Source organism: Athene noctua, chromosome 15 (genome assembly GCF_965140245.1).
Source record: "Athene noctua chromosome 15, bAthNoc1.hap1.1, whole genome shotgun sequence".
In the NCBI taxonomy this organism is placed as follows: Eukaryota; Metazoa; Chordata; class Aves; order Strigiformes; family Strigidae; genus Athene; species Athene noctua.
Window position 1 is genome coordinate 5,863,243 of NC_134051.1, and position 15,366 is coordinate 5,878,608.

The window sequence follows — 15,366 nt, forward strand, 5'->3', positions numbered from 1 at the left end:
ACTTCCACGGCAAGAGTGGTAGTAGAGCGGGCCTGGACCCCAGGCAACGCCGTGTTACATGGGGCAGGGGATTCTTGTTTACATTTACCTGGTCAGTGCACCAGTACCACGTGGCCATGATAGACAGCCCGAAAGTCATCCCGGTCCAGGGCAGATCTCCAGAGACCGGGTCTCGGAAGAGGTGCATTGCATCCGCTCTGGGCATGTGGCAGGTAGTGTTGGGAACAATCTTGGATGGCACGGCTTTTAAATAGGCCTCTTCCAGGTTGGGGTAACCTCCGATCTCATTAAAAGCTGGAAAGCATCATTGGGGGAGGCTGGTTAGAGTTGAGCAAAACCCAGTGCCCTGTGAGATCAGCTGGCAAAACGCTCACCAACTCATTAACTCAGAAGTGCTGCCCAGAGAGGGAGGGCTCATTCGTGATTGTGTTTTCTTTTAGTTATTTAAGAGACTCTTCTATTAACATTTTGCACAGCAGGTCCCATCACAGTCTACCCTTCCTTCAGAGGGTGACCCATGTTCTGGGAAAAAGACTCCTCAAGGGACCCACCTCTTTTGACCTTGTACTGTAAAAGCAACCTGTTTATTAAAGCTCCCCGGTCCTAGAGCAGCAGAAACTGGCCTAGGACCATTAAAATGCAAAATTAGTTAGCCTCTGAGTTGATATACTACAGCTCAAGGTGCCTTGGCACAAGTGTCCAGCCAAACATTTTCTACCCCTCTGAGTGTTTCTGCAGCAGCCCCTATGTGGTTCCATCCCCAAACCTCCAGCAAGAGCAGTAAAAAAAAAGAAAAAAAGAACAAAAAAAAACCCAAAAAACAAAGACCCTCTTCAATACATTTTTCCTAGGAAATGGAATCCAAAGTCTGGGTCTTAGGCTGAGCCCTGCTGAGGAGAGTACGTGCCATGAACAAGCCCTAGCAAGTGAGCCTCCGAGCCCTTGGCAGCTGCCTTGGTGCTCCTCCTGCCTGCACCGCAGCCGCCAGCCCCTGGCAGCAGCTGCCAACCAGCCCTGGGCTCTGCCCCAGCCCCCCACAACCTCCCTGCTCCTGGGGGGCAGGGGCTGAACACTCCTTGCAGCTCCCCTGGTACCTCCAGCAGGAGAATTCTGGAGCCAGAGGCATCGTTTTTCTGAGGAGGGAGGGATGGGAGGTACCCGCTCTGCTCCCCCCACACGCTGCAGCCACCCACACAGCAGCTGTGGAGGAGATAAGGAGGGAGGTGTATTGGCACCCCCATACCCACAGCAGCTTCTGGTGTTCAGGAGAAGAGAGGAGGCTCTGGGGCCTCCATGGGTCTCATGGAGGGGAAGACTCAAAGCAAGACTCCTGAGCATCCCTCGGATTCCCCTCTGCCTGGTCCAGCTGTCACATCCTGCATCCCTTCCACCCCCACCATGGGCTCAGTCTGGACCCTCAGCTTGGCCCCCCTCAACATGGCAGCGTGGGGTGGGAACATGCTCCTGCACACTCACCTTCCTGCAGGGCTGTGCCCGTGAGCACTGCTGTCTTTAGACCAAGACCAAATCCTGCAGGCATCGGGTGCTGGACACTGGGATCACCATCAAGTCCCAGCTTCCAAGACACCTCGTGCTCTGTCAGACCCTCCAGCCATGGACAGCTCTCTCCCTTCCCAATACACCATGCTCTCCCTTTTGCAAACCAGCCCCCCATATTTCATGAGAAGTCAGCGTTTGTAAACTCCTGCTCTTGCACAAGCAGCCCTGGCCCCGCTCCAGCGCTTGGTTTATCCAGGCACTGGCTACTCCCAAGCTTTGCATGGGCGTTGGGCGCCAACAAAGGCTCTCCAGAGGCAGAGGGTGAGCACTGAAAGCAGAGATTCGCGCCCGGGGGTGCGGGCCTGCTCCTTTCCCAAACGTGTTCACTGACAAGTCACGACACCTACACCTGCCGAGACGGAAGAGTGGGGCAAAAACCTCAGGGCAGCAGGAACTCGGCTTGCAGATGCCAGGCTACAGCCCGCGGGCTCTACCATCATTAACATCCCCATGGTGAATGCCAAGCGGGTGCAGGATGGCATGGTCTCTTATCTGTGATACCAGAGCCCAGCAGAGCCACCGCCAGCACCACCACCCTCTGAAACAGCCACCGAGCTCTCTGGGAAGCAAAGTGGTTTGTCTACAACCCCTTGGTCTGTACCCGCTTGTTGTCTGACTCAAGACTGCTCTGCCCAGCGTCACACCCAAGAGGATTTGTCCAACCCTCCTGCTCTCCCTGGGGAGATGCAACCTCAGAGCCAAGTGATACATTTTTTTGTCCCTTCAACAGCAGCAGGGGAGGCGATGGCCTGGGCAGAGCAGACCTGGAGCAGTCCCAGCTTAGCAGATGAGCATTGGCATCACTACTGATACAAACAAGCTAAAACACGGAGAATATCCTTTATTAGATGAACTTGTCAAAACTGAGCACCCTTAAGGCACACCAGCCTCCAGGTCTGCATGTCCAGCAGCTTGTCTTTTGGCTCCCCTGGATCATTCCTTCCCCAAGCACCCTCACCTCCCCGCACACACCATGCCATGCTTGCAGGTTGGCAAAGCCAAAAAATCTGGGCTCTGCAGTCGCCAGAGGGGATTTTCCAGGCCTTGCCTACCTGCCCTCCTATTCCGGCTCTGCATTGCTGCTCCCAGCCAAGTTTACCAGGCACAAGCCTCCGAGAGCCCCATGGCCAACTACAGCTTCAGACAACGATCAGCCACATCCAAGCACCTCGTCTAACGCAAAGGCTGCAGCCACCGCTCAGATCTGCTTCAACAGGCAACGTGCTCCTCTGCCCGGCACTGCTCCTTGCTTCTGCTGGGGTAATTAGTATTATTGTCACTTCTCCAGGAAGTATCTGTCCTTTCATTTGTTTTTTGTAAATATATCTTGCTGTATACAGGCCTTGCCCAGGAGCAAGTTCTGCTTTTGCACAGGGGAGCAGCCGCGGGACCGGGCTGGCTGCAGGTCTGGAGCTGCTCCCACCTCCACAGCAGAGCTCCTGTGCAGCACTGGCTCAAAGCCCTTCCTACCTGATCACCTAAGCAGGCTTCTCCAGGAGATGGTGGAAATCATCTCAGGAGTGCCTCTGGAAACCATCCTCTGTACTTAAACACCTGCCTTTGAAGCTGGGACCTGACTTTTTGCCTCCTACTCCTCGGGGCCAAGAGCCCCGATGGCAGAACAAGGCTGATGAAAGCTCCCAGCCTCACAAGGGTGCTCTGCAGCTAAATGTACAGAGACACAGCAGTGCTGAGTGCTCGGGAAGGGCTGGTGATGAACCACGTTTCCTCCAACCGAGAGGAAGGTACAGCACCATGCTCTGCATTGCCAGACAATCCCCTGCAGTGGTGCCTTGTACCAGCACCACCTTCTGCCACGCACATCCCCATGCAGTGGGATCCTGTCTGAAGACCTCACTGCAAGTTTCCTGGAGCAAAATTGGAAACACTGCTTTGCTGTCAAATGCTTGATCAGTCTCTTGGAGCTCATGGACTAAAGGCAAACATGAGGAGTAGTGATAACCACGGGAAGGTCATCAGTGCTAGGGACAGCCCCAGGCAGAGGGCCCGGGGGATGCTTTGTGGCATCTTCACCCAGAGGAATGACACGTAGGGGAAGTACAGGGGCAGACAGGACACAGGGACCACAGATTTTCTTTAGGCAATTGCTACGAGCCAAAGTCCTGCTGGGCATCTTGACCACTGAATTACTCAGACTGAGTCTTTTTATTTATGTCTGAGACTGCCCAAGTGGGGAGAGAAGGTCCCCCTGGAAGGAGGGTCTGCGTTGTCCCAGCCCTTACCTTTCACCGCCAGCACGATGGCTCCAAGGACCATGATGAGTGTCTGCAGTGCGTCGGTGTAGATGACGGCCGCCAGCCCCCCTGCACAAGAGCAAGGCACAGCGTTGGGAATGCCACCAGCTTCAGGCTCGGCTTGGTCCTGAACCCCAGTTAATCTGCCCGTGCTTGCGGGGATGTGCCTGTCACCAGCCTCATCCTGACACGGCGGTGATGGGGAGCATGAAGGGGGAACAGCTCCTCCATGGGTCTGGTGCCAAGGGGCGACAACACCCCCATAGATGGGATGGGAAGGGGGAGCTGAGGGATGGCAGGAGTGGGGGGATGCAGCCCCATGTCCCTACACAGCCAGGAAGGTGCCAGCCAGCCCCAGCCCCGGCTCCTGGGATGCAAGCAGACCACATTCAGGATGTTGATCTCATTATTCATCCCACCTCTCCCTAACACCATGATCTCCCCTTCGTATACTCCTCAGCTCTCCTCCCAGCGCTACAGTTTTATTTTTCCAGCAGCTGATGCTTCGTGGGGTCCCCCTTGGCCACCCAGCCAGCAGCAGTTCTCCCTTTCCATCCCAAGCTCTCCCTCCAGACCTGCTGCAAACCCAGGCCCGGCTCACCAAGCCAGAAAGCAGTTACTCAGCATATGAACAAAAGCATTTAAAAGTAGCGGAGCTAGAGAAAATGGGTCAAAAATTGAACCAGTTTCAACTCGAGTCACCAACTCATATCCTGGGAATTCAGGGCTGTACCCTCCCAGGCCGTGACTGGGAGTTGGAGGGATGTTCTCAGGATCAGGGTGACGCAGTGATCACACCCTCTGCCTGAGCTCACACTGAAACGCCTTACTTCACAACAAGCCTTGTAGGCACGAAAAAACCCCAAGATGGGATTTGCTTAAAACCCAAGTCTTGCAAAATCCACCCATGTTTCGGATATACTTAAACTGTTTCTCGTTTTGATGGCTTGGACAAGATAGCGAGGGAGAATTTACTGCCTGGTGTCTGCACTAGCCCCACCAGGGAAAGGAACATCCCAGTCAAAATAATAACCAAAATCTGGCAGAGACACACAGTCCCATGGGACTGCAAGCCAGGAGCCCACAATTCACAACTCCAGCTCCAAACCCTTGTGGTCTACGGATCACAAAAAGACCATATGGACTGACCCTGCACAAAAATAGCTGGTCGCACAACAGGGAAACATGAGCAAGAAGTATTCCCAAAAGCTTTGCAGAGAGAGGGCAGCAAGTTGCATCGCAGGCAGGGCAAGTGGGAGGAAATGAGTTGGGTAAAGAGCTCTCAGATTGCAGATTCTGTAGTAACAGTCCTGTAATTGCAGAAGCCCTGATTATTGCTGTTACAAATAGGTACATACATAAGAAAGCATTTAACTATGTGATGGAGGAGGAGTTACTACAAATGAAAAACCGTAATGACAAAGGAGAGGTCATGCACTGAGTCACTGCCTGAGCCAAGGCTCAGGAAGGATGCTCAGATACTGGCTGGATAGGACAGGGAGTATGAACCCCATTAGTATAAATCCCCAAGGGCCTTCCAGGAGAAATAAATAAATTAATTAAATAAAAGCAGGAGTGTAAGTGGTGTGGTTCAACCAAAGAAGAAAGATTGAGGCCAGCAAACGCTGATCAACTTACCCGCAATGGTGTAGAGCCCTGTGACCACCAGCATCAGGACGGTGGCGAGGTAAAGGTCCCAGCCCAGGCAGACTTGCACGAAGAGGGCCCCTGAGTACAAGTCCGTCTGCACGAGGGAGAAGAAACACGGGCTGGGACAGGTGACATCACTTTGGCCAGGCAGCACCCACGGACTGTTGCATGAGTGGCACGGCAGGGAAACTGTCAACACCGCAGGTACAGCGAGGACATTGGATGCAGGTGCCAGGAGGGCACCTCCGGAAGCCAGTGCTGAAGCCCGGGGTCCCACGGGGGTGGCTGTGTCACTGCTGTAGATGGGTGTCGCAGACCACCTTCCCCCAACCCCGAACTGTGGAGCTGCAAATGCAGCTGAGCTCAGCTGGATACAGACAGCAGGATGGAAGGGTCAGAAACGGGATGTTTCAGGGCATAAGTGCTGCCACAGCCTTTGTGAGCAAAGCAGGGAGCTGGAGATACTCAGCCTCTTCCCAGGATCAGACCCTGACCTGAGCTACCTCCTTGCTGCCCTGAGTACCTCCAGTCCCCCCCACCCTGCTCATCCAGGTGGCATCTCACCATGCTTCCTGCAGAGCCCTGGAGATGGGGCACCTGGTACCAAAGAAGAGGCTGTGCTCTCCTAGAACACCAGCACCCTTGGGTGTCCCTGGAGGCAGCCCAAGCCACCCCCCCAGCCCAGTAACCCGTGCTGTTTCTGCACCCCAACACCCCTGCGGGGCCGATGCACGGGGGCGGCTGTAGCTGGTATTTCATGTTCTGCTTGTCAGGATTAGCCCTCCTGGCACCCGTGCTGCCAGCAAGGAGGCTGCCAAGGACCAGCTCCCCCCTCTCCAGCTGCAGCTCAACAGTTCAGGCCATCAGACCGGTCAGGAGGGTGGCAGCAAGCCTAAAAATTCTGCTGGGGGCAGAAGGGGATCTCCTCCCACATGCAGGGGGTTTTCACAGTGCTTGAAAGGCATCTGCAATGCCTTTAGGGATGGATGGGGCAGCTCTGCGCCACATCACCTGAACCATTTAGCGGTGCTCGGGTGGGTGCTGGTGGGGCAGAGAGAGCCCCAGCGTGGAGTGCAAGACCACCAGAACTGTTGTTCTTGAGCCTTGCCCCAACAGGAAGCCACCTCTTTGCTGAGTATCTCTGGGAAAACACCTCCTCCTGGTTTTGCACAGATGGGGAAACTGAGGCATGGGCAAGTGGCAGAAGTTGCTTTTGGCCCTGAGGGAGAAACAGCAGCCCAGGGGTCCTGCACCCCCACATGGACCAGCACAAATGTATTTTCCAGCACAACCCCTGACCTTTGCAACCCCCATTGCAAAGCCCCTGGAAGAGGCCTGAGGTTTCTGCTGGGCCATGGAAAGACAGACCGACTCCACGTCCAGCGTGCTGCTTCACCCGCCCAAGTACCTCCTGCACCCGTGTCACGTCCCACAGGGATGCTGGGAGCATGTCTCTGCCTGGAGGAGCATGTGCAGGCCTGAAGCTTGCTCCGTTGCCAAACTCCCTTGAGATGAAGGTGACCACCATTTCCCACCCATGAGAGAGCTGGAACCACACAGAGACGTCCGGTCACAGTCTCGTGGGAATGAGATGTAAAGCAGAGACTGGGGAGGGAGCTGGGGCACCTCCTCCAACAAAAGCAGTGATGCCATGGGAGGAAAGGACTAGGCGCAGCAGGTAGTGCCCATGCCACCACCATGTCTCTACCCACAGCCAAGATCCAGCCATCCCCAGTGCTCAGCTGGGTTATCTTCACAAAAACCTTGTTTGGAAAAGGAAACAAGGCCAGAAAGGACAGGAAAGGCAAGATGAGCTGACTCCACGCCCTCGCCCAGAGCCGTGACGGCTTCCCACAGCCAAGACATCAGCTCCGATTCAACATCTTTCTTCACACACCTCCCAGAAACTATCCCCCAGACAACAGGGCTTTCTTGCCCAGTCATGCGGGAACAGTCAGTTGTGATCATAACATAGAGGACTGGTGCTATTTCCCATATCACACCTCCTTCCCCCTACTCTGCCCTTCCTCCTCCCAGCACTGCTCCAGCCAGCTCACTGTACAGGAGCTGAGGACTGTCACCAGGTGATGGAGAGGGGCCACGCAGGATCGGGCAATGGAAGAACCAAGGTGTGTGCAGGGCTCCGTTGGCCACCAAACCCAGCAGGTGAGCACATCTCCAGCTTCAGCACAACGTAAAAGCCTGTTCCCTAGCAGATGAGCTCACACCGTTAGGCATAACGTTGATTAAATCACAAATCAAACCAACCAGAAGAGCGCTTACACCATGATCTTGAGGATCCTAATTCAGGGACAGTTCCACGACATCTGGAGCCACAGTCATGCCTGGCATTCCAAAGGGAGGTACTACATGTCCTCAGCTGCACTTGGGCTTGGCCATGTCTCTGGGAGAGCCCTTGCCAGCACCAAGAGGCAATTCAGCTCTGGAATGTCCTGCTGAAGAGGAACCAGCTCATGGGCAACCACACCAAAACCTCTGCCAGTGGCTCCTCTGATGCCTCTCCACCACCAATGCAATCCAACCCCAGCGAGATACCACAGAGACCACCAAGCAGCCCTACAAGAGGCCAAATCAGCCATTCATGCACTGCAAGCTTCAGCTACAAGGCAGAAAAGTCCCAGCCAAGGGCCCTCAGCATCTCCTCACAACGCAACCTGAAGTGGGGACCCAAAATACTTTGAGTCTCCCTAGCACAGTGCCAGCCAAGCATTCTTGGTGTCTTCTGGAGCTCCTAGTGTCCCTTGGACAGATCCATCACTTGTCATCTCAGCACCAGCCAGTAAGTTATGGTCCCCCATGAGTGCCTGCTTATCTATAACCTTTCCCCAGAGCCCAGCTGTGAAGACTCAGCCCTGGACAAGATATTTCATAACTTCTCCTGGCTTTCTCAATGCTTAATCATTTTTGCAGTTGTCTGCAAATGAGTCTAAGCCTTTGCTATGAGGAAGCAGAGGTATCTCCACCTCCCTTCCTGGTAATTCTGCTAGGGTGGGAAAAAATAAAAGTGCATGTGACTGAGTTGTTAATAAGACATCCCAAATACAAAAACAAGCTAATTAAAACCAGGCATGACCTATTCATAAAATAAGTCCTTTCAACTGTAAAAGGAGAGGAGAAGCCTTTGAAGTCAGGTCTTATAATCCAGTGAGATCCCTGCCTCCACCAGTGACCTCACTTGGAAACTCGTTCTTACCCAACATCGTTAATGCCTTCCCAATGAAAGCTAGCTTTAGAGACAGCTTGGATTTAACAATTTGTGAAGCCAAAGCCTCAGTAGAACAAGTTAGCCAGGGTACAGAAGAGTCTCCTGGGGCTCTTTGCCAAGGCTAGGATGCCTGTGCAACTCCTCATGTGTTCCTTGTCAGGGGGACACCATCTCTCAGCAGGACTTTGGGGTGCCCTGCTGCACCCTGCCATGAAATGCAGAAGGTTGGGGTCTATCAAAGGGTAAATTCCAGAAGAGGAGGGCTTGTCATCCCCCCTGCCCCAAAAGAAGAGCCAAGGGAGCAGTACTGACACCTCCTCTCTTCTCAGCTCAAGAGAACGTGAAGCGGAGATCCACCCATAAACACAAGGTCTGCAGGGAGAGGAGACAGGAAAAGCCCAGCTAGTCTCGGGCTTTGAGGCAGCCCCCACCAGCAACCCACCACCGGCAGACAGCATGGCCTAACTGCTCCGAGTGTCCCACTCTCCTCCCATGCTCCCCGCTGCCATCACCACTGGGGACGGGACATTGGGTCAGTTCGGCAACGCCCCACCTGTCCGCAGACATTCATCCCAACCCGCCGCTGGAACAACCATTGTTTGTGAGATTTACTGTGAATGGAGTCAGATGCCAAGATAATCCCTTTATTAGGCTGATGCCTCTTCTGTTGCATCCTACGTGACTCAGAGATCAGAGAAAACTGAGCAGACCAAAGAAACTATAGCACTGGCTGAGAAAAGGTGCAAGAATAGGCACTTAGGAGTGTCTGCCAGGCTCCAAACACTTGGGCGTGCTGAGAAGGGCCAGGAGAACCACAGAGGATCCCTTCAATGCAGAGGTCATCTACAGGTTCATCTGGCATTAGGCAAGGGGTGACACCACAGCGGTCTCCCAAGCTAAGAATGAACTCATAGCACATCCATCCCTTCTGGGCAAAGTCAGGGAGAGACTGGAAACCAAAGGGACCAAGTGCATCTCCATGGCATGGTGTGGCACCATTTTGTAAGAAAAGAGGGGATGTCTGTGATAGTCTAGAAAGGGACTCAAAGATAACCACCCTCAAACTACCAGTAATTTCTTTCTTCAAAATTTCTTTCAAATTCAAACCAGCAAGAACAAACTACCTCACCAGAAGTCCTCTCCCAGTTCCCAACCTTTCCTTTTAAAGGCCAACAGGAATTCACACAGATCCCCGGGACCAACTCCACAAACACAGATGCTCCAGCATCTCCCTCGAGCTCCTCCTGGATTCTCATCAGGAGCAGGGGAGAGATGTCCCCTGAGCAGCACACAGAAGTGACAACAGCTTACTGGACATTTGGACAATCAGGGAATAATCGATGTGTCACTGCCCAAACGTGCAAACTGAAGCGCTCCAGGAGCCACCAGGGCTGATTTCAGGAGAAATACCATAGGATTTTCAACACCATAAATGATAAGGGTATAAAGAATATCAGTTTTATGGGAAGAATGGCCTCCAGCATGGCAGGACATGTTTTTGTGGGGGGAAATACAGGTGGCAGCGGCACTGACAGAGTCACCAGCGTCACCTCTGCCACACTGAAAGCCCTGAGTCAGCAGGAATGTGGGAAGGGCTGCCATCTCCCCCACAACCTGCCTTTTAAACCCAAAGCATAGTCCAGGGTCAAAGAGCAGCTCACGGGAAGGAGTCAGGGGTCTCCTAGAGCCAGGACATCCCATCCCACAGCACTGGGGTCTGTCCGAGGCGGGCACAGCCTCTCCATTTGCTTTAAGCACTGAGGGATGTGCAGCAGCCGGGCTGCTCCGTGTGGAGGGAGACCCAGAGGGTCCCCCCAAAGCTCAGCTCATAGTCTGGGGCTGCGAAGCTGCCAGGGAGGAAGCAGAAACTCCGCGCTGGGAGCGATGGCTGCATCCAGCCAAGCTGGTGTTTGGGAAGCAGGGAGCTGGCGAGCGCGGAGGCAGGCGCTGAGCGCCTCGCCGTGGGGAAGCACGGTGCTCGAGCACCGGCCCTCCTGCCCTGCAGACAGCTGCTTCTTGCAGCCAGCCACATGCTAAAGCACGTTTCTTGGAGCAAGTCACTTGCAAAAGCACATTTCTTTTAGCCAGCAAAATGCAGCAGCCCCAGCAGACCCCAGGTCAGATCCACTGGCTCCATCAGAGGCGGTGGTGCAGGATTGCTCCCTCCGGCAGATTTTCTCCTGCAGGTTGCTTCTCAGCTGTTTGCTCTTGATCTCTGTCTCGCTGTCTCAGCCCCCCCCAGGGCTGTCTGTGCCCTGCTCTCTCCTGCTTGCCTTAGGCCTTCCGTCACAGGCTCTTTAGCCATTTTACCTCAGATAAACTCTTCCCACAGTTACCAAGCGGGCAGCAGGAGCAGAGGCTGAACACAGGGAACTGTGAATGAGGCCAAAATGGGGGGAAAAACATCCCTGTGGAAAAGCCTCTGAAAATTACACACTTTCTGTACAGGTTTGGGCATCTTGTAGCTGCAGCAAGGCTTCCTTTCCTCAGAAAACTCACGTGTCCTAAAACAATCAATGCATTCCCAATTTGGTCCCCATCAGAGAACATCGCTGCCGGAGCATGGAGAAACACCCAGACAATGCAACCCAGTCTCTGATCACATTTCACCCACAACCTCTGCTACAAGGCAAGTGCACCGTGACTTTGGGAATCCTAACATGCAGTCACGCATCCATCCGGGCCACCCAGACATAAGCATCGCTGCTGGATCTACCTACGAAGGCAGGGGATGTTGCAGACAGCATCGGCCCACAAATTCCCCCTCTTGTCCTGCTCCCTCCTGCAGCAGCTGCTCTCCCCTAACTTGGCTACATGAGGTTTGAGCTCAAAAATAACCTTTTGCTTGCTAGAAATCAATCGTGGATTTGTCACAGGGTTGAGCAGGAGCTACTCACAGAGATTTTGGTGAAGATGGAGAGCAGGAGCGACAGGCCGGAGAGGTACATCTGGATTCTCTCTCCTCCAAACCTTCGCTGGAGGTACTCGGGCATCGTGACAATCTGCCAGAGGGAAAGAGAGCGCTCATGGCCCTGTCCTGGCTCCCTCCTCCGGGGATGGTCCCAGGGAAGGCAATAGCTGTATTCCCAGAGCCAGGCTTAGGGGTCTCAGAGAACAGTGGTGACAGCCCCCCAGGGAGCAGCGGACCTGCCCAGGGCCAGGCTCCCCTCAGCATGCTCAGCTGTACGTACCCCAGAGGAGATGTAGACCGGCACGAACACCCAGGCTAATGCCAAAAGAGCGTAAGTCGCCTGTTGGGAAGGAGGAACAAGGCACAGCCAGAAAAAGAATACTGACTGACATTGCCTGCAGTGCCAGACCTTGTCCCCCTGCCTTCACCCAGCCCTGGCTCACCCTCAGGTGCCCATTTCCATCCCCAAATGGCTGCAGACAGCAGGCACGAGTGCACAAGCTCATGGTGGAGACCCCCCCGGCACCCCAACCAGTAGGAGCCTGCTCCCCTCAGCCCTTCAGCTCCTGACCAGACATTTCCCACTAACACCCTGAGCATGAAGCAAGCTAAATACCATATTTTTTTCTGCAGAACCCAAGGATTTTGGCTTCAACGTGCAGAGAAGCAGGGAATGGGTGACCTATCCAGCCATCTCCCTGTTGGGGTCATGCAGGGGCTGGACTAAGCAGCTCTGCTCTGAAACATCCTTTTCCCTGAGCACGTGGACTCGAGTTGACTCCAAACTCACTGTACGTGCACCAGACACAAGCTGCAGAAGCTGAGTTAGCAGGGTTGTGTTAATTACCCCCTGCACAACTCCTCCCAAGCCTTTTGAGACATTGCGTGAAGCTGCTGTGAAATGGGCCAAACTTAATTTTCTTACTAACGTGACACGTTTCTTACGTTCCACTCGAAGCCAGTAACAGCGATTCCCCCAGCAGCACCAGTCCCAGCCAGCCCGATGAAGAGCCCTGAGCCTTCGCTGCTGGCGAACAGAGAGGCACCGATCTGTGGGGGAGCAGAGGAGAAGCTGCAGGTGCTCACAGGTGGGGTGCCTGGCCGCTGGCTCCCCACAGTTTGGCACGGCAGCCGTTCCAGCTGGACCAGCTTTGGTGCTTCCCCAGCAGTGCAGCTCTGAGGGGATAACTCAGTACAGAGGCAAAAATAAGGTCTGAACGGGAGCAGCGGAGGGTAGACCTCCCTGAAACTTCCAAAAGCAAAGTGTGGCCGAAGATACACCACATGTGATTAAGGATGTGGACGTATTTTGCAAGAAAAACCCTTAACAGACTCCAATCCAGGTAGACATGAGCCCAGGAACCTGCGCTCCTGCACGTTCAGCTCATCTGGGCATCCCCGGTGGGTTTTGGATGGACTTTGTCTTCATGTTGCTGCACTTGCCATGGTGGCCACACACCCTGCCCGGAGGTGGCTGAGCAAGCAGCCAGTGCCAGACACAGGAAGGACCCACAACCAGTTTGTCAAGATCATACTGAAATAAGAGGGACAAAAGAAACTTTGGGCTACCCATGTCTTGTTGGAACAGAGGGGGCTGGTGGAGACAGATGTTGGACTCCAACGACCTCCCCCCTCCAAGTTCAGATCAGCACTATGAGGAGACCCAAAAAGCTGGGTCAGGCTCCAGCATCCTTCATGCAATGAGAAGGGAAACAAATGCAGCTCAGAAGACAGAAATCCTGGCAGGAGGTGGTGTACAGGGTGGAGGAGAAAGCAGCGGGGCAGAAGAAGGGATTGGGTGGGAGGAACAGTGGTGCTGGATGTCTCTGCTGTGTCACAAGAGGGACAGAGGTCTCGACTTACTGGCCACCATGCCATGTCTCTGCCAGCAAGGAAGTAGCCACTGACTGTGTTCCTGTTCACCCTGCATGAAGACTGGGAGGAGAGAAAAAAAAAAAAGATCAGCACAGAGCACCCTTCCCTACAAACCCAGACAAAACACCAAGAGACCAAGAACCAGGTCTCCCAGACAAGAAGCCAAGAGACAGGAGACTGGGGATAATTAATGGGAGCTCTATAACTCAAGCTTAATGACATGAAACGGTGGCTGCACCAAGTTACCTGGAGCCATGAATAGCAAAGGAGGCACCCAGAGAAGGGGAAGTGTTGAGGATGTGCCCGTCCTACCACCATGCCGAGCAGACAGGTTGGCTAATAGGGCCCAGCTTTGGCTCTGATTTTTCTGCAAGGCAGAATAAATGGCTTTGGAGAGCCTTTGTCTGAAACTGCAGGTAGCTGAGGGCTTTTTTTGCTAAGCAGGGCATTTGTCTCAACACCCTTTAATAGAGAAGCAGATCTGCTTACACGCAGCAGACCAGAGGAGAGGTTTGTGCTGTGGTTAATTCCACCTCGTTTTCAGGCTATGGGAGTCTTTCTACAGGGGGGTGAAAGGGGCAGAGGGTTTATGCAGCAGAACAGAGCAAATGCAGCACAACACACCAAATACATAACAAGGACAAACTACAAGAAAATAACAGAGGTTTTCAAAATATTCCACACAGAAAAAACAGCCCTGAAAAAAACCCAACCGCATTCAAAAAAGAAAGCAGAGAGAGAACAAGAGAAAATACTCTTACCCATATTCCCACTGCAACGTTTAAGGAAAAATAAAGCACTACGACAACAAGGTCAGCAACGCTGAACTGCTGCGAGGGGGTAAAGGATCCAGCAGTGGAATTGCCCTCCATCATTCCTCTGCCTCTTTCTTCATCCTCAAAGTCACTGAATCAGTAACTCGTTAGCAGCTTGAGGGCATTTATCATTAAACGAGCTGGCAGCAGGAGCTTTGCTCCCACAGGTTCTTGGGTAGGCAGCCTGGCTGACCGCTGCCTCCTTCCCCTTTCCATTTCCCTACCAACCTTCCTGCTCGCACCCCAGGTTTCTGTGTCTCACGAATGAGCAGCTCCTTAATTCCCATTTCCTTGGGGTTTTCTGCCGCTTCTGCACTGATCTTGCAGAAGCTGCAGGCTCCAGCCTGAGCTGCCCCCGCAGTTAAAGCATTTCTGCGATGCGCTCTCAGGACAAGGGCTCCCTCTTGCAGAAGTGCCTTAAAACTGGACGTTACTGGACAAGAAACTGCCAAGGCTTTTGTCTTCTACGCACTGCAAACAAAACCCCGTATTTTTCTTGCAGATACTAAATCTGGAAAGAATTTACGTGATCTTCTGACTAGTTAATTACTGTAGAAACTGAAGAATCAAGCAGGGTTTTTAAAGTGTTCTTTAAATTTCAAGGATCCCAGAGAAATACCCCTAAGAATAGCTGGCATTTCTGGTGATCTGATATTTTTGCTTCTGGGAAAGGCACATAGAGATCAGGCGGTTCTACAGTTAAACGCTGTAATGAAAGGGGCATGAAAAACATCCGAAGTCACAGGCGCTTCACTCCCTTTCAACCACTCCAGTGCTAGAAAAGCCAAACACCAGCAATCCAGTCTTAAAACCGCGACCATTCCCAAATTCCCAATCAATACAATAATTGTACTGCATGAAAATAAGCAAAATTGGGGATTTTCTACATGCTGAAGCAACAATCACACACAGGAGTTACATGAACATCCAAGGTAGAGCCTCAGCACACCAGCAGAAATGCTCAGAGATGAAGCTATTCCTCCAACAGCCAACACGCAACAGGTAACAACCTTTGAATTTCATGGGTTTGGGTATTTAGTAATCGTACTGTTTGCTGCACTGCATGCTCAGCCA

General features: G+C 53.2%; 1 protein-coding gene across 3 annotated transcripts in view; it reads right to left on the reverse strand.

Annotated features, from left to right (window-relative positions):
- The window catches only part of SLC5A10 (solute carrier family 5 member 10), a 39,872-nt gene extending 25,481 nt beyond the window's left edge, over positions 1-14,391 (reverse strand). For 2 of the 3 annotated variants that reach the window (XM_074918858.1, XM_074918856.1), the window contains exons 1-8: positions 14,239-14,391; positions 13,466-13,537; positions 12,548-12,652; positions 11,883-11,942; positions 11,589-11,693; positions 5,454-5,559; positions 3,804-3,884; positions 89-294 (exon numbers count right to left, since the gene is read on the reverse strand). In XM_074918858.1, coding sequence (XP_074774959.1) covers positions 89-294; positions 3,804-3,884; positions 5,454-5,559; positions 11,589-11,693; positions 11,883-11,942; positions 12,548-12,652; positions 13,466-13,537; positions 14,239-14,352 — 849 coding nt within the window. In that variant the 5' untranslated portion in view covers positions 14,353-14,391. The remainder of the gene's footprint in view (positions 1-88; positions 295-3,803; positions 3,885-5,453; positions 5,560-11,588; positions 11,694-11,882; positions 11,943-12,547; positions 12,653-13,465; positions 13,538-14,238) is intronic. The other variant, XM_074918857.1, reaches the window with a different exon arrangement.
- Between the last annotated feature and the right edge of the window lie 975 nt (positions 14,392-15,366).